The sequence below is a fragment of the Hibiscus syriacus genome, unplaced genomic scaffold (assembly GCF_006381635.1).
Source record: "Hibiscus syriacus cultivar Baekdansim isolate YM2019G1 unplaced genomic scaffold, ASM638163v2 tig00111582_pilon, whole genome shotgun sequence".
In the NCBI taxonomy this organism is placed as follows: Eukaryota; Viridiplantae; Streptophyta; class Magnoliopsida; order Malvales; family Malvaceae; genus Hibiscus; species Hibiscus syriacus.
The window spans coordinates 11608057-11627933 of record NW_024063126.1 but is presented as its reverse complement, the minus strand read 5'-3'; the positions used below and the strand labels follow the sequence as shown (position 1 = coordinate 11627933).

General features: G+C 34.7%; 1 protein-coding gene across 1 annotated transcript; it reads left to right on the top strand.

The window, feature by feature from the left end:
* The first annotated feature begins 14618 nt into the window (after window positions 1–14618).
* On the top strand, window positions 14619–19500 carry LOC120165531 (putative disease resistance RPP13-like protein 1). The gene is made up of 3 exons (XM_039175043.1): window positions 14619–17744; window positions 17825–19035; window positions 19252–19500. Exons 1-2 carry the CDS (start codon window positions 14759–14761, stop codon window positions 19000–19002), a joined length of 4164 nt encoding a protein of 1387 aa, XP_039030974.1. The 5' UTR covers window positions 14619–14758; the 3' UTR covers window positions 19003–19035; window positions 19252–19500.
* Window positions 19501–19877: the final 377 nt, after the last annotated feature.

The window sequence follows — 19877 nt, the reverse complement described above, 5'->3', positions numbered from 1 at the left end:
ATAGAAAAATGTTGACTAATCGATGATAAACCAAAGGTTTGAGTTTAAAGAGTTTATCAAACTTCTAGGATTTAAGAGTAGGAAGATATTGGAAGTCCATATCTTCCATAGCTTGGATCGTAGGGATACGCTCTTCCTGGATTTTGTATGACTCAAAACAAGTATGGTACCTATGGTAGAGATCTTGTCTATGACCAGGTACATTGAAATAAGAGTTCAAAATAGTCATATTTGGGGCATTTGGATTTGGATTAAGTGGAGGAATAGGAGGTCGTTTTTTACTCGAGCGACTAGACGATGTTCTAGGTTGTTTAGGATTTGACATGGTTTAAGAAATCGGAAAATGATAGGTAACCTGCAATTTAAAACACAATTTCAATCAATTCCAAAACTCAAATGAGTCCTCAATATTTCAAGGTTCTCTAAACCGAATCCTAAAGGGAAATGTTTTGAAAAACTATTTGGAAAATAATGTTTGAAAATCATAATACATATAGTTTTTATGAAAACAACATAACATCAATTAAAACAACAATTTTCGATTTTTTTTAATTTCGAAATTTAAAGATAATTTTGAAAAATTGAGTGTTTTTGACGAAATTGGTTGTAAAATCATCATATAACCAATACCCGATGTAATGTTCATCTTAGAATTAATCAAAACTAGTCCTAAGTTCAAAAATCAATGAAATAGAGGATTTAGAAATATTAACTTGAAATTTTGGATTTTATGAGAATGTGATGTTGTTTGCAAGGGTTTAATGATGTTAGCAGGATCAGAAGTTGAAGAACGATCTAATTCTGACTTGTATTTGATGATTTTGGAAAAAGTGGAGATTTAGAGAGAAAGAGAGGATGAACGACGTTTAAGATAGAAGACAGGGTTTTGAGCTAAAAGGTTCTTCTAGGCGTTTAATAACCAGAACCCGTGGGGGGAATCGATTCCTCCTGCACTAAAATTCAAAAATCTGTATTTTAAACACTCAAAATGCTAAATTTATTTTCTCTATTGGTATTGGAAACTCATATTAAGAAGATTAACTATGTTCAAACAATCAATTCTATCCTTAAACACAATTTGAACATATACTTTTTCACAAAGAATCATAAACTCCCTTAACTAATAGCAAAGAATGCAATCAAAAGTGTTATTTTTATAAGTATTTTCCAAAACTAATTAAATATGCTAAACTTATTTTAAACACTAAGTTAAGGTAGGTTGGTCAAACCTAATTCTCTCCTAAGTGTCCAAAATATTTCTTTATCTTAAAGGTTTTGTAAAGATATCCGCTAATTGGTGCAAAGTATCAACATATTCTAGAACTATATCTTCTTTATTGACATGATCTCTAATCAAATAATGTCTAATTCTAGAGTGTTGGATGAGATTTTTAGTTAGACAAATAGCACTAGTATTGTCACACTTGATAGGAATGGTACCTACTTTAATTCCATAATCAAAAAGTTGTTGTTTCATCCATAAAACTTGTGCACAACAACTACCGGCTGAAATGTATTCCGCTTCAGTGATAGATAATGCAACACAATTTTGTTTCTTTGAAAACCAAGAAATCAACATATTTCTAAGGAATTGACAAGTACCGGAGGTGCTTTTCCTATCTAATTTGCATCCTCCATAATCCGCATCAGAGAAGGCATGCAAGCTAAAACTAGAGTCTCTAGGATACCAAAGTCCTAAACTAGGAGTGTCCTTAAGGTATCTAAAGATTCTCTTAACAACTAGTAAATGTGATTCCTTAGGGCATGATTGAAATCTAGCACATAAGAAAACACTAAACATAATGTCTGGTCTACTTGCAGTTAAATAAAGCAAAGCGCCAATCATTGACCTATATAATTTAACATCCACACATTTACCTCCTTCATCTTTGTCAAGCTTTGTTGATGAGCTCATTGGAGTGTAATGAGGTTTCCCATTTTCCAGTCCAAACTTCATGAGCATATCCTTGACGTACTTAGCTTGATTGATGAAGATGCCATCTTTTCTTTGCTTGATTTGTATTCCCAAGAAAAATGAGAGCTCCCCCATCATGCTCATCTCGAATTCACTTTGTATTAGCTTAGAAAATTCTTGGCAAAGAACATCATTAGTATAACCAAATATTATATCATCAACATAAATTTGAACTATTAATAAATTTTTACCTTTATGCTTTAAAAACAATGAAGTGTCAACCTTCCCTTTTGAAAAACATTTTTCAATTAAAAAGTTTGACAATCTTTCATACCAAACTCTAGAAGCTTGTTTTAAACCATAAAGCGCTTTTGTCAATTTAAGAACATGATTTGGAAATTTTGAATCTTCAAAACCAGGAGGTTGTTCCACATACACTTCTTCTTTTATAAAACCATTTAAAAATGCAATTTTAATATCCATTTGATATAATTTAAATTCATTAAAGCATGCAAATGCTAATAACATTCTAATTACTTCCATCCTAGCTACGAGAGCGTATGTTTCATCATAGTCTATGCCCTCTTCTTGAGTATATCCTTGAGCAACAAGTCTAGCCTTGTTTCTCACTATATTACCACTTTCATAAAGCTTATTCCTAAATACCCTTCTAATACCTACAATAGATTTATTACTAGGCCTTTCAACTAATGTCCATACTCTTCTTCTCTCAAATTGATTTAACTCTTCTTATATAGCCATAATCCAATGTTCATCATTTAATGTTTCTTTAATATTCTTAGGCTCCATGCATGAAATAAATTTAACATAATTACATATATTTCTAATAGAAGATCGAGTTGTTACCCCTTTGGATGGATTACCTATAATCTCACCATCCTTGACATAGTTGTACTCTCTTGGATAAGATACTTCCCTTTATTCAATGGTTGGATTCTCAAGGGGATCATGAGTTTCCTCATCTTTCGTTTCTTCCTTTGATGATTATTCTCCAACGTCATGTCTAACGTCATTTGCTTTTATAAACCTACATCATCATCAACACAAGAATCCTTCCTCGGAAGGGGATTATCATCGAAAACAACATGTATAGAATTTTCTACAACCAAATTTCTTTTATTAAATACTCGATAAGCTTTAGATTTTAAGGAATAACCCAGAAAAGTTCCTTCATCACTTTTAGCATCAAATTTGCCAAGATTTTCTTTACCGTTGTTTAAAAAACATTTACATCCGAAAGGATGAAAATAGCTAATGTTAGGCTTTTTATTTTTGAAAAGTTCATATGGATTTTTCTTCAAAATATGCCTAATCATTACTCGATTAATAACATAACAAGCGGTATTTGTGGCTTCCGTCCAAAAATATTTTGGCAAATTGTTTTCACAAAGCATGGTTCTAGCCATTTCTTCTAAAGTTCGATTTTTCCTCTCAAAAACTTTATTTTGTTGAGGGGTTCTAGGTGCTGAAAATTATGGATAATACCATTAGAATTACAAAACTCAGTAAATCCAAGATTTTCAAATTCAGTTTCATGATTACTCCTAACACTAGTGATGAAGTAACCTTTTTCTTTTTGGATTACTTTTGAAAACGTGATGAATTTTTCTAATGTTTCATCTTTAGTACTTAAGAATAGAACCCAAGTATATCTAGAATAATCATCTACCAAGACAAATGCATATTGTTTTCCACCCAAGTTAGTAGTCCTAGATGGCCCAAAAAGATCTATATAGATCAATTGTAATACTCTACTAGTTGATACATCATTAATTGACTTAAAGGAAGTTTTTCTATGTTTTCCTTTAGAACAAGCATCACAGATTTTATCGTTATCAAATTTTAGCTTTGGCAACCCTTATCTCCTTGAATCAATCGTTGCAAAACACTCATACTAGCATGTCCTAGTCTCCTATGCCATAATCAACTATCATGATCATCCTTAGCAACTAGGCATAAATTAGTCATATTAATAGAATCTAAATGCACCATGCGTATGTTTCCTATTCTATGACCAACAAGCATAATCAAAATAGATACAATGTCAATAAATTTTGCAAACACTTAATTTAAAAATAAGACATTGTATCTTTTGTCAAATTCATCTAATCGGATTATGCTTTAATCCATTCACATACAAAACATTATGCAATGTTGATTATCGAGATTAAAAGCACATGCATAAAGTTTTTGAAAATGTTATGCATTAAAACTTTATAATATTTAAAAAAAAATCTATGCATAAACATTAAGAAAAATTTAAGGTCAAAATTTTGCAAAACCAAAGTTATTGAAAAATCGATATCAATTGTTAAAGATATATCAATTACATTTTAAAAACAATTTTGACCAAAAATTAATATGATGAACTAGAGTTTATAAAACATTACCAAAAAATTACTATGTTCATCATATAATATTTTTTAACATACATGAGATAAAACATAATCATTTAGAATTACTCAACATTTAAAACCTCATGCATGCATAAACTAACTGAGCAACCAAATAAAATAAAAACATTAAATTTAGAGGTTACCCATTCCTTTTTCATGTGTGGCTAGAGCATCTTGAATATCATCATCTTCATCACCATTGCTCCCATACACCTACAAGAGACATTTATGTAGATTTTGGTATCCAAATTGCTTTGGATCCTTGAACATTAGTTTCAATGCCTCTTGTTCCTTTTGGAACCAATATTTGTCTAATTTTAAATCGTTTTCCATTCTTTAAAGGACAAGTATGTTCCTTATGACCATGATAATGACAATGTGAACATATTGTCATTATTGAACTAGATTAATTATTTAAAATGATCTCTTTTTCTTTTGTTAAACATTCAAGCTTAACTTTCAAATCGAAATTTTCTTTTTCAATACTTTCAAATTTCATTTTTGAAAGCTCTAAATCCTTATTCAAGATTTCATTTTGATTTTTCAAAATCCATTTTCGTTTCTAGGATAAGTTTGTTTAATTTAAAAATTTCTTTTTCAAAGTTTTCAGATTTTATTTTTGAAAGCTCTAACTCCTTTCTCAAAATTTCATTTTGATTTTCTAAATCTAGTTTGACTTTCAAAAGAAGATCATTTTTTAGCTATAAATTTAGAAATCAATTTATTGTATTTGGAGTTCATGGTCTCAAACTCCGAAAATAATTCATCATAAGCATCTTGTAACTCATTAAAAGATTTTGATTTTAATCTATTTGAGTTAGAAGATACCTTTGGCTCTGTGAGAGCTAATAGAGACATCACCTTTATTGGTTTTTCTTCTTCCTTGTATCTATAGATCTCCTCAAGCTTATCCCACATCTCCTTGGCATTTGAACAAGAAGAAGCTCCTTTATATACATTAGGATCAATTGCACAACACAACATGTGAATAACCTTTGTATTTTGTTGAGTTTTCTTCCGTTCTTGATCACTCCACTTCTTTGTCTTCTTTGTAGGAGAAGAATATCCTTTCTCGATCATCATCCAAGCTTCCATATCAAATGCTTGGATAAATATCATCATAAGCTTCTTCCAACGATGATAATTTGTTTCATTAAAGTGTGGAAGCACGTTAATTGGTCTGGGTTCTTCCATGGAGAATGAACCAGAAGTGAACGCCATCTTTATCGATTTAACTCTTCCCGGATCTACTCAAGAGGTGGTTAAACCTTTAAATGAGTCAAGCTCTGATACCAATTGTTGAGTTAATCGATCGATGGAATTGGCCAAGAGGGGGTGAATTGGCAATAAAAATTTTGGTGGAAGCTTTTGCAGAAAATTGAAAATATTTGCATAGCGATTTAGAGTTGTTCGACTTTCTCAACCAAAGTCTACGTCCACTACCTTAGCTATCCACACTAAGGATTTTCCAACAAATTCACTAATTTGTTCTTTCTTTTGAGGACAAAGAGTAACCTTACAATTCCCTCAAGAATTATACCCCAAATTCTTGAGCACACTCTTTTTCAAAGAGAAATATACAAATTTGCAAACTTACAAGGAAAACCTCACAAGGTAGATTGTTTGTACAATTCTAGAACAAAGAAAGAACACTCAAGGATAAATACAATAGAGCACAAATGGTGTTCTTGAAAGCACAATGAATATTGAATGAAAATATACTTGAAGTGCTCAAACAATGAGTTTGATGCGTTCTCTTTGATTCTCTCTTGATTCTTGTTGATTGTTGTTTCTTATTTTTGATCAATGGCTTCTAAGCTTGTTTAAATACTCCTTCAATTGATTCTGAACGTTGGGGATGATTAGTGGAGTCAATGGAGTCATTTAAGTGTGAAAATAATTAATAAAACAACTTGGAGTGTGGGGGGAATCGGTACCCCCTCATAGAGAATCGATTCTCCAAGTGTAAAATTCAAATATTTCGACCGTTAAACAGGGGGAATCGGTTCCCTCTGAGTAATCTGTTATTTCTCGAAGCCAAACCATTCAGGGGAATCGGCACCCCCTTGGGGGGAATCAGTTCCCTCTGGACAATATGGAATTTTGGCTTATTTTTTGTTCAAAATACTTTGTGAAAAATGTTTTAAAAATGGTTCAAGTATAAAACACAATTTTACACTTTAGTAAGGTTTTAAAAATGATCTTTGAAAAACTCGGAGTAATATTTTGATATTCGAATAATTATATCGAATATACATAGAAAATCGTTTGTAAATTCTTAAAATTCATTTAACTTAATTTGTTATATCGAAACATCAAATGCTTTCAACAACCTATTTTCTCATAAAACCGATATATTTATACCGATTACATTATAAATTTACCTATTACATTGTAATTATCAGTTTCGATGTTTTTCTGATCGATACTTTTAATAAATGTATCGACACTTTATGTTGACCTATTTTCCAATTAAACCGGTATATTTCTACCGGTTACATTATAATTATCGGTTTCGATGTTGTTGGGATCGATACAATTTTAAAAAATATCGATACATTATGTTTACTAATTTTGTCATTAAAAAGTGTATTTTTACCACTTATATTGTAAATTTACCTAATACTTTAAAGTAATAAAAATTGAATTTTGTAGTTATTGTAATACCTAAATATGTCCTACGAAATTAATGTTGTACCCACCTTTCAACTACCACATCCTATTGAAAGCACCACTGAAACATGTTGTTCTATGACTATGAACCTCTACTTACATCTCCATCAACTCCTATTGGGACTACTGAACTTGCATAACAAAATTTTTGCTATATGGATCATACTGCATCAGATAATGTTAAGCCAACCGAGGAATGCGATGAAGTACATATTGTTGATGAATCTGACAGATTGGTTGGTCAGCTCTTCTCTTCACGTGATCAAGCTTGGTACTTTTAGAAGGGATTCACACGGGAACATGGTTTTAGTGCACGTCGGGGAACAACACGGCTTGATATGCAAGGGAATGTGAAGACACAAGAATTTTTTTATTCCAAAGAAGGGTTTCGAGTATCCAAAGTCAATATTATTGATCGTCAACGTGCTCATACGCCAGTCACAAGAACGGGATACAAGGCCAAAGTCATAGTTACAGCCACAAATACAAAAGATCAGTGGGTTGTAAGTAAGTCTTATCAGAAACATAATCATGTATTGTGCACACCTGCTATGACACCATTTATGCGTTCTAATAGAGCTGTAAGTAAGGCTGATATCGATGAGGTAACAACATTGAAAGAGGTCGGTGTTGGCACGTCACAAGTAATGAACTATTTAACGCAACTTGCAGGGGGCTATCATAATGTTGGATTTACACATAAAGACCTCTACAATACACTTCAAAGAGGTAAAGTAAAGTAAATTGTCAATGGGGATGTGAATGCGCTTATTGCTTACTCTGATTATAAGAAACATGATGATCCCGGGTTTTTTATGACACACTCGGTAGACGAATTAGGGGCATTGCATAATCTTATTTGGTCGGATTCTACATCGAGATCAGATTACACATGCTTCGGTGATGTAATTGCGTTTGACACAACGTATAAAGACAATTTGTATGGCCGACTAATTATGCCTATTGTCGGTGTCAATCATCACCATAATACAATTGTGTTTGCTACTGCCATAATCACTGACGAGACGTCCCAATCTTTCGAGTGGGTGCTCAAGAATTTTTTAGAAGCCATGATGAATAAATCGCCTATTTCAGTTGTCACCGATGGGGATAGGGCAATGCAGAGGGCTATCAAATCTGTTACCCCTTATGCTAAGCACATATTATGTTCTTGACATCTTTCTCGCAATGCACAAGGTAACATTAATAACCCAAAATTTACAGTAACATTCTCAAAATGCATGGCTTCCTGGTGGATAACCGACGAATTTGATAGTTACCTGCGTTCAGTTGTTTCAAAATTCAATGTCGAAAAGCATCCATAGATGATTAAAAAGGGAAGTACTCGACACTTGTGGCCAAAAGCATATCTAATCGGTCATTTCTTTGTCAAAATTCGCTCAACACAAAGGTGCGAGTCTATAAATGCTTCACTCGCGATTGCACTGAAACACAAGAAGACATATTTAGATGTTGTTCGTGTAATTGAAGAAAGAATTAGTAGAATGCATATGAACGAGTTGAAATTGGATTACTTAAGTTCCCAGACAAAGCCCTTTCAGATCACAAAACTGATTGACCTTGAAAGTCATACTGCTGAGATTTATACGCGCAAATCTTTTCGTTTGTTCCAAGAAGAACTTCAACAAGAGACGTTGTACCAGATTAAAGAAGAGATTCAGTCCTTATCAGATGAATGTCAAAATTATATTTTGAAAAAGTACAAAGAAAAAAATAAGACATTTGAAGTTAATTTTGATTTCGGTACGAAAACCCTAAATTACTCGTGTAAAAAATTTGAGACCGTCGGACTTCCATGTCACTATCAACTTCACGTTTGAAGCACTTGGATTGCACACATTTGCCCGAGTCTTTGATTCAAAGTAGGTGGACTAAGGATGTGAAGGCTTGTGCACCCAGTTTTGTTGACTTGAATGTGCCTCCAGAAGTCATGCAAATGGCAAGGTTCGCTGCTCTACGTGCAACGTCAAGTCGGTTATACTACATTGCATTAAAGAGAGATGTGTCTTTCAAAACCGCAAAAGATGAGATGAAAAGACTAACAACAGAATTTGAAAACTCATTTGGTTTGAATGATTCAGTCAACCAGAGCAGTGTAGTAAACAACGTTCGCGACCCTCAACGAAAACAACGCAAGCGAAAAGAAGTACCAAAGAATAAGGTCGAGAAGAAAATTAGGCGATGTGGGTTCTACAACGGTGAGGGACATAACAAACTAACATGTCCTCGAGTCAAGATCAGTTTGGAAACAAGCACACAACCTACATCAACTGATTTTTTTGAAGACGGAATGGAATAACCATTCAGTCCCGCACATGATGACAATTATGTTAGTGACATTTGGAATAATTCAGACAACGATCTCCATATAACATAAGTATCAACATGTATAAGAAATATGTACAACAACCTATTGCTAACTTTTGTCATCTTATACATAATTACATTCAGATACAACAACCTATTGCTGACTTTTCTCATCTCATACATAATTACTTCTACTATGTATAAGAAATATGTACAATAACCTAGTACTAACTTTTCTCATCTCATACATAATTACATTCAGATACAAAATTATAAATCGAATACAAAATTTCCCTTAAATTGACATCATCGCTTCCTTTTGTTATTCTTGTGTCTCATGGAAGCTTTTGTCATCTCATCTCTTAGTCTATTTTGATTGTGGCATACGAGATTTTTAATATTCGCATACGATCTCATTGTCCAACAACCTATATTCAAATTGTCAGTACGTTAAGTATTGTAACCCACAACATTCAATCTACAACTTTTAACAATTTATCCGCAAACAAATTTTTAATTCCACTTACAAAATCATCAGTTGCCCCTCTAGAACCGATCAATTCCATCCGCATCATCACATAAATGCCGCAATCATATCTGTTACAAAATTTGAATACCACACATGTCAATTATAAAACCTACATAAATTGAGCTTTCTATTTATGATAACATCTCATACCATTTAATTGCCCATTCATCTTATGCTCCACAAATTTGAATTTTTGCAATGAGACATTTCCTAGAGAGCCACATGCTTCTACCCAAATGCGTTCCTTATTATACCTATATAATATTATCATTTGCATTAAAAATATCAAGTTATGATCCAAACAAATTATGTATTATAATTTACATAATTTCATTTCATACATACCAATTTCTTAGCATCCTTCACTCTCTGTTTGGCTGCTTGAGATGAAAACATACTATCATATACCGTTGCAACACATTCTACCATATCCAACACCAACAAATACCAATGGGAATTTTGGTAGTTTATTGTGATAATGATCTGCAATAAATTTCACACCCAATTTGACAAAATTCAACATTATATATCCGAAAACATCATTTGCAATTCGTATGGTGTCTTACCTTGTCACACTCGGTGAATTTCACATAATCATCCAATATAGAACCCCAAAAGCTCACAAGACCATCAAGAGTTACATTGCCGTTGGCCTCTAACGCCTGTTGCTATATTTACGCGACAATCATTATTAATTTACCGTCTATAACACTACTTTTCAAAATTTATTAATTTAACTCAACGCTAAGTGATATGAAAGGTAGTCAATCTTCCCGAGTAAATTTTTCGATTCGTAACATAATGTCCAGCCGAGCAAATCAATAACCTAACAAAATTAATTACACAATCAGAACATATTCACTAGGTTTTAACATTTTTTATTTTCTACTTACCGCACCACCAACCCATTCCATAGGCTTCAACGTTTGAACGTCATTTACGATAGCGAATTGATTTCCCATTGCGATTACAACATTTTTGTATAAAGCATTAGGATTAATATTTTGTCATGAAATATTTAAATATCACTAACATAGCAATATATTTCACTTACGACGATTCTAACCCATTATTCCATAAATATTCACATATTGCAGCTTCGTAATCACCAATTCCGCTTGGAATTTTCGTTTTTTCAACCTACAATTTTGCATACAAATTTTTGTCACAACAACATAATAAAAATCAAATTAAGTTTTCTTTTATTCAGCTTACATTCTGCTTCTTCTTCTTGGGTGTAGGACATTATGAATCCAAAACTGTATCTATAACACTCTTCGGTGTATAGATCAAATTGACATTCTTCCTCCTCACTTCTTTTTCCTCCATCTTTTCTTCTTCATATTTTTTCAATTCATCGTATTTCTCCTCTACATAACTCTTCATTATTTTTATTTCACCCTTCATTTTTTCCCCTTCATCCAAGTTTTTCTGAACCACTTCCTTCACCCCCGTAAGTTCACCCCTCAAATCCACATCTTCCTTCACCACTCCATTAATTTTTCCACCCATCACCATCTTAATTTCACCCCTCAACTCTACGACTTCTTTCACATCTCCATCTATTTTTCCACCCACTTCCCCCTTAAGCCTCTCCATTGCTTATTTGACTTGTCTTTGCAAAATATCAAAAAAGAATTTTTTTACATCCGCCAATTCAGACATCAAAATGTCGAATTTACTCTGTTTTCCTCACCGTCATCCCCCTCACTGTCATCCCCTACTACCATCTCTTCTTCCTTCTCCTCTTCCTCAACTGCCTTTACTGCATCCACTGCCTCCACTTCCTCCTCTGCCGTCTCTACCTCCTTGCCAATAACCTTCAAAATTAAATTACAATATTAATACATTGATTATATTCTTAATATTATTTAATTACATTTATTACCCTTTCTTACTTTCTCGGTCTAACTTCAACTTCGACATCACTCTAACCACCTCTTCCTTCCCTCATGCACGAATGCGTGCCACTCTGTTTCTTTCATATGTCAACACACTATTACAGCCCGACCAAAAATCGAACAGTGCAACCAACATTTATAATAAAATTTATCATTTTATATAATAACTATACTAGCATTTTATTTAAAAAAACAAAAATGTTATTCAATTCATTTACCTCTAAGATTGCTATGCACCCTTTGAGGTATCTTTGGTTGTCCTTTTGAAAGCTGTTTATTGATTCAATCAATCTTGAATGTACATATTCGACCCAATTGAATTCACCATTCAAGCCTTCATCGCAAATCAACTTCATTGTCCTTGTTCATTGATGTATCACCCGTTGGACAAAGAAAGATCCCGAGAAGGTACAATAGAACTCGGGCCTTCAGGTCATCCCCCTGTAAGATTCACTTTTGATTTCTTCTTCAAGTTCAATATATGTCACCTTATGCTTCAAATCATATTTGGAGGCAAGTGCTTTCCAATTTTTACTTTTAGTGACTTATACAACACTTTTGCCTTCATTTTCTACCCCAAGACGGCTGCAACACATGAGACCCCCAAGAGGAAATGAATAATCACCATAGCAATACATTGTTGGGCATCGAATTGCTCCATCAAGGATCGACACAATTTTCTCCGAATAGGTCGATCCCTTACTCCTATCAATTATCCAAACCCCATTTCTTCCAGCACATTCAATTGCTCATTCTCCTTAAGGTGTTCAATTAATAAATTCACTCTTTTTATGTTGCACCTTGTCGATACTTCCTATATTTTTTAACAATGTATAGTGTTATTGTTCTTATATATCTTGTATCAAAGTATTTACAAGTTTAATGAATACATTCTTTTCATGTGCTTTCCTCTAAGCTTTGTATTCTTCACTATCCATATTTGACTGTGTGATGTAAGGTTCATTCTCAGCATCACTCATCGACTTCCATTTCTCCAACACATCATTTTTCACCTAATATTAAGCATAAACATTTCTTAATCAATACCGAACCGATGTGATTGCCAGCTTCCTTCATCCTTTGGCATTCGGTCATACTGTCAACATTTAAAATCTGTTATCAATTTAAAGTTCTTAAATACTTCAATCCAATTACTATTTCAACAATAATAACAAAAATACATTGATACTTATTAGAAGTACATATATATACCCATTGGTTGCTTTCGACTCTCGGCCTCAATTTTAAAGTCATCTTCGCCACCAACAATTTCAAGATCCGTTTACTTCATTTTCCTTTATATATCAGTTTACGCAAATCAAAATCAAATAATAGTTACATACACTTTATTCAATATGCAAATATCGATAACTACTCTTGTAGTAAAACAGTTTCCTTAAAAAGAATTTGAATGGTCAATACTATAAGTATCAGCACATTTACACAACCTATAATATCATTTTCTACCTATAATATTATATACATGTATCTATATTTATTTTCTACTATAATATTATATAATCGATCCCAAATCCTTTTTGGCTTCGATTCGAAATCCCCAAACCAAACCCAAAAATCCTAATCTCTATTTCCTTCAAACGAATGGAAACACTCAATACTTCAAGTATCAGCACATTTATACAACTTATAATATCATTTTCTACCTATAATATTTAATAAAAATATTGATATTTATCATCTACCTAGAATATCACTTTCTACCTGTAATTGGTCTCAAATGCTTCTTTACTTTCAAAACCCTAAACAACACATAATACATCTATTTCCGATTACTGTAATAATAAAAAACTAAGGTTTTGACAACGTACTTTTCGATTCGACTGCAGTAACAAACAAACAAACTTTGCTTTAAAAACGCCTTCTGAAATGCAACAACAATTACGCTTCGATTTCTCAAAAACTCGGCCGTGTTCTATCTATTTTCAGAGGAAATTTAGCTATGCCTTTTATATTTTAACCGGATATGTTATTTATATTTAATCGATACAATTACCAAAGTGTCGATACTTTTATGTCAGGTGTCAATACTTTCGATAGGATATTTACCTATTTCTTTAAAAAGTATCGATAATATTTTACGCGTACTTATTAAAGTATCGACACTTTCAACATATCCGATAGCGCTTTACCGGTTTTGTCATTTCGAGATCGGTTTTGTCATATTTTTACCTGTTATATTGTTATGGATTAATACATTTTTATAAAGTATCGACACTTTATAAGCGCTATTACTGTTTCTCTTTTAAATTCTAAAAGTTTTGATATTTATATTAATGTATCGACACTTTCAACATATCCGATAGCGCTTTATCGGTTTTGTCATTTTGAGACCGGTTTTATATATTTTTACTTGTTATATTGTTATAGATCGATACATTTTTATAAAGTATCGACACTTTATAGGCGCTATTACTGCTTCTCTTTTAAATTCCAAAAATATCGATACTTATTTCAATCTAATCGATACTTTCAACATATCCGGTAGCGCTTTACCGGTTTTATCATAATAAAACCGATTTTGTCATATTTTTACCTGTTATATTACTATGAATCGATACATTTTTTATTTATATCGACACAAATCGATAAACTAAGTTTATCGGTTACCAAATTTTTTAACTTCTTCATGATTTCTACCTACAATATTATTATTACTTAACATTTTTGATAACGTTAAACTAAATTTATTAAATATTTTTTAATGTATCTAATAATACCGTATATTAACGATATATTATTCCGTTTTTTCTAACACCACTATGGATATGAAATTGTCTCTTTCCTTCCTCTTTTATCTTCTTACACAGCAAAGAGGAATAAAGGCAAAAGGAGATTCTGAATTAAACAAAGAATGGTGTGATATCTTAAGTTATGGGCTATGAAACATCATAAACAATTCTAACATAAACCTTTAGAAAAGAAAAAAAAAAAGAGGAAGCGGGAGTTCACCGGTATTTGTCGTGTCCTTGTTTATATGGAAGCCATAGCAGTTTCTCTGGCCGAAGCAGTCATGTCCGGACTGATCCGTTCGTTGTCGGACCTCATCTCCTCCACCCACTTCAACAAATTCGGACGCAAAGACAAGATTTTATCCGAGCTCAAGAAGTGGGAAAAGTTGCTGCTCAAAATCAATGCTTACCTTGAAGATGCTGAAGAAAAGCAAATCACAAGCAAATCGGTCGAGTTTTGGCTCCGTGACTTACGGGACATTGCGTATGACGCCGAGGATATCGTCGACGAGCTCGCCTACGAAGCACAGCGCCGCCAAATGAAGGAAGATTCCGACCCCTCTTTCTCCTCTCGCATGGTGAGGAAATACATCCCAACTTGCTTTCTTATATGTAATCCTTCAAATATTAAGTTTAGCTTCAAATTTGAGTCCAAGATACAGAACTTAACTGCCAGATTTGAAGAGGCTGTTTCAATGAAGAATAATTTGGGTTTAGTTGAGAATGGTAGAGGAAGGTATGATATAGTGAAAGAGAAGCTAAGAATCAGTAGTTCTCTTGTCGACGAGTCTCTTGTCTACGGTCGGGAATCGGATAAATATGCCGTTATCGATATGCTGTTGAATGATAGCGATGATACCGGTAGTATCGGTGTGGCCTGCATTTGGGGTATGGCAGGTGTGGGTAAAACCACTCTTGCTCAGTTGGTGTACAATGATATCGAAGTCGAGAGCTTTTTCGATTTGAATGTCTGGGTTTGTGTCTCCGAGGACTTCGACGTTGTCCTGCTGACGAAGGCCTTGCTTCAGGCTGTTACTTTAGAGAGTTGCAGTGTAAAGAAACTGGATTTACTCCAAGTTAGATTAAAGGAGAAGCTGTGTGGGAAGAAATTTTTTATTGTTTTAGATGATGTGTGGAATGAGAACTATGAAAAATGGGAGCTTCTATGTCGGCCTTTCATTGAAGGGGCAGCCGGAAGTAAAATTCTTGTGACAGCTCGAAACGAAGATGTTGTATCGATGATGGCTACTTGTGGGACTCATCATCTGAGGGAACTCACAAACGATGATTGTCTCTCCCTGTTCGCTCGGCATGCTCTTGGGGCTTCGGATTTCGAAGGTCATCCACGTCTTAAAGCAGTCGGTGAGGAAATAGTAAAGAAGTGCAAAGGCTTGCCATTGGCAGCTAAGATCCTCGGAAGACTCCTTCGTACTAAAGGGAAACCTGATGAGTGGGAAGACATCATGAAGAGCAAGATTTGGGATTTACCCGAAGCAAAAAGCGGCATCCTTCCTGCTCTGAGATTGAGCTACCATGACCTTCCTTTCCATCTCAAGCATTGTTTTTCTTATTGTGCTATATTCCCAAAGGATTATGAATTCGACAAGGAAGAGTTGATTCTGTTGTGGATGGCAGAGGGTTTCTTGCACCCCACCGACCGAAAGAAGCAAATGGAGGACATAGGAGTTGAATATTTTCGTGATTTATCGTCGAGATCCTTTTTCCAGCAGTCAATCGGTAACAAAACTCGGTATGTGATGCATGACCTCATAAATGACCTTGCTCAATTTGTTTCCAGAGAAATATGCTTCAGTTTTGAATTTCATGGAGACAAGTTAAATGATCGAGTCGAACAGTTTCGGCATTTTTCATTCGTTCGTCACCAATACGACACTTCAAAAAGATTTGAAATGTTGCATCAAATGGAAAGATTAAGAACTCTGGTGGCATTACCAGTTCATAAATTGCCATGGGCAGCAGAATCTTATTTAAGCAATAATGTCTTACAAAAGTTGTTGCCAAGGTTAGTCTGCTTGAGAGTGTTGTGTCTGAGTGGTTATTGCATCGATGAGCTACCGCATCATATAGGCGGTTTGATACACTTACGGTACCTGAATTTATCTCACACCAGAATCAAATCGTTGCCAGATTCCGTGGGTTCTCTTTTCAACCTACAGTCATTGATATTGCATGGGTGCAACAACCTTTCCAAGTTGCCTCAAGCGATTGAGAATCTGATTCATCTTCATGTTCTTGATCTTACCGATACTGATAGTTTAACAGAGATGCCAATGCAGATTGACAACCTGAAAAAGCTACAGATTTTGTCCAAATTCATAGTGCAAAGGGGTAGCCGTTCTGTCATCACAGAATTGAAGGGCTTGTTGCATTTGCGAAAGGACCTTTCCATTCTTGGACTGGAAAATGTGGTTGATACTCGAGATGCTAGTGCTTATGTTCTGAAGGATAAGCAGGGCCTTAAGAGGTTAGATTTGCAATGGAGTCATGAATCGCTTAATCATGGAAACGGTGACGACGGAATACATGTTTTCAACATGCTACAACCTCATCAAAACCTTGAAAGAGTTCGAGTTGCATTTTATCCTGGCACTAAGTTTCCATCTTGGTTAGGAGGTTCCTCATCGACTAATATTATGGATATAAACCTCTCCAACTGTAGAAACGTTACGTCCCTTCCTGCACTTGGGAGACTACCCTCACTCAAGAAGTGTTTGATAGAAGGCATGAATGGAGTCAAAAGATTGGATTTTGAGTTTTTTGGATATGGCTTACCTTCTTTAAAACCTTTCCCAGTTTTGGAAGTTCTTCAGTTCAAAAACATGTTGAACTGGGAGGATTGGGACTATCCTAACAAAGCTAATAAAGAATATGGGGAATTCCCGAGTCTTCGTGAGCTTATGATTGATAACTGTCCAAAGTTGCATCGAGAATTACCCGGATACTTGCCTTCTCTGGTGAAACTTGCAATCAAAGGATGCCCCCATGTGGCTTATTCAGTTTCGAGCCTCCCATCTCTTATTGACCTTAGTATTGAAGATTGCAATAAGATGATTCCAAGGAGCATGGTCAACCTTCCGTCTCTAACTACACTGAGAATCAAGAGTTTGTCGGACCTTACATGTCTGGCCGATGGGTTTGAACAGTTTCCCAGAGCACTTAAGCATCTTATCCTTTCCCAATGCACCGGGTTGACATCATTGTGGCGGAAAGGTACTGAATTTTTGAATGTTAGTTCTATTGTTCATGCAAAAATTAATGTATGTTCTCTTACATATCTTTCTCACTGACAGGAAAGGAAGAGCTGCATCGCCTTGCGTCTCTTGAGCGTTTGTGTATTGAATCATGCCCGAAACTTGTATCCTTTCCCGAGACAGGTTTGTGGTTGACGCTTAGATGTCTTTGGCTCAGAGGTTTTCCACTGCTTAAAGACCTGCCTTGTTGGATAATGAGGCACGGTGAACTTACTGGCTGTCTTCTTGAAGACTTGGAAATCGAAGCATGCCCTTTACTCATATGCTTTCCAAGAGGGAGGTTACCTCCCACATTAAAAAGGTTAAGAATACAAGATTGCGTTCGCCTAAGTTCGCTACCCGAAGGACTGATGCAGGCCAGTAACGACGCAATTGTATCTTGTCTCGAGCATTTGGAGATCATTGGCTGTCATTCTCTTGCTCGCTTTCCAGAAGGTAGATTTCCAACTAGCCTTAAAATGCTTAAGATTTTGGATTGCTCGGAGCTGGAGCCATTTTCAGATGAGATGCTGCCTGATAATGCATCACTCGAATACATTGATATCTGGAAATGTTATACTCTAATAAACTTGCCAGATTCTCTAAACAACCTTTCATGTTTGATGGAACTGAAATTAAGCAGTTGTCGGGATCTGAAATACTTCCCAGAGACCGGTTTGTCCCTCCCAAACCTGAGATCTTTGGACATCATCAGTTGTGTCAGCCTCAAGTCTCTACCTAATCAGATGCTAAATCTCACTTCACTTCGGTATTTAACGGTTTGCAACTGTCCAATTGTGTGTTTTCCCAGAGGGGTTTTGCCTCCTAATCTATTGTCACTCGAGATCTGGGATTGTAAAGACCTCAAGGAACCGGTATCGAGTTGGAACTTGCATACGTTAACCTCACTTGAAGACTTGAGGATTGCTGGTGTACAGGAGATGGTTTCCTTTCCAGATGAAGATTGTCTACTTCCAACGACTCTAGTTTCGATATACATCACGAAACTCCATAATCTAGAATCCCTGTCCAAGGAGCTTCGAAATCTGTCTTCGCTTGAAGAGCTAGAGGTCGTCAACTGTCCTAAGCTTCGGTACTTAGAAGGGTTGCCTGCAACACTTGGAAGACTTTGTATTAGGAACTGCTCACGTCTAAAAGGCAAATGCTCAATTAAGAAAGGAGAATATTGGCCCATGATAGCTCCTATTCCCTGCGTGGAGATAGACCCTACAGATTAGCGCGCTCCAGCAATTTGGCTTATGTTAGTCGAGGTAAATGTATTCTTTTTGTTTGAATGGACAAACCATTTCAGTTCAACTTCCATGGATTGGCCCAAAGAAGGATGGGAAGGAACTTAATAAATAAGCTTATTCATTTCAAGTAACTTTGTTGTACAAATCTAACTGGTTCATATTGTTGTACTTCGAATGCATTTAATCCTCAGTTTGAGTTCCTTGGTCCATTAATCATGTTGTTGTGGACAACAGGTTGCGATCGAATCTGCTCATTATTGAAGCCATTGATAGTGAATTTGAGGACCAAGTTGGACTGCTGGTGCGTACTTGTTGCACAGAAAAGTTCAACCAGGTTTGTTTCCCATATTATGGGCTCAATTTATGCCTAGGAGGAGTTGGACAAATAGCAATGTGTAATTCGATCCATGTGATCTCATTGATTAAAGGAATAATTGTTATATTTAGAGGTTTCGGATTTGAGTATAACGTCTGCAGGGGTGTTTGAACGTTACTATTAACCCAAACCCTTTATTGTTCATTTTTATTTATTAATGTATCATACTAAATTGAATGTAATTGGACTTTGTCAATAAAAAATGCACAATGAATTTTAGTTTCAAATGGTTGGAAGACCATGTGGAATAATTATCTTCTCTTACAAATTACAATTACTCTGTGATCAGGAGCGGCGTCTGAAATCTTTTTAAAGGTTTAAAGTTAAATTACAAATTTAATTTTCACATTTAAAAAAAACACTTTTCAAATGCATTTTTTTTCTTTAAAATTTATCTATTTAGCATTACTTACAGTTCTTAAAATACATTCAGCGCGAACATTTTTTTATAAGAAAAAATAATATAACCTGTAGAGGGATATTA

Coding starts and splice junctions, on each gene's coding strand:
- LOC120165531 (XM_039175043.1), top strand. CDS start 14,759: ATGGAAGCCATAGCAGTTTCTCTGGCCGAAGCAGTCATGTCCGGACTG. Junction 17,745..17,824: donor GACATCATTGTGGCGGAAAG/GTACTGAATTTT, acceptor TCTCACTGACAG/GAAAGGAAGAGCTGCATCGC.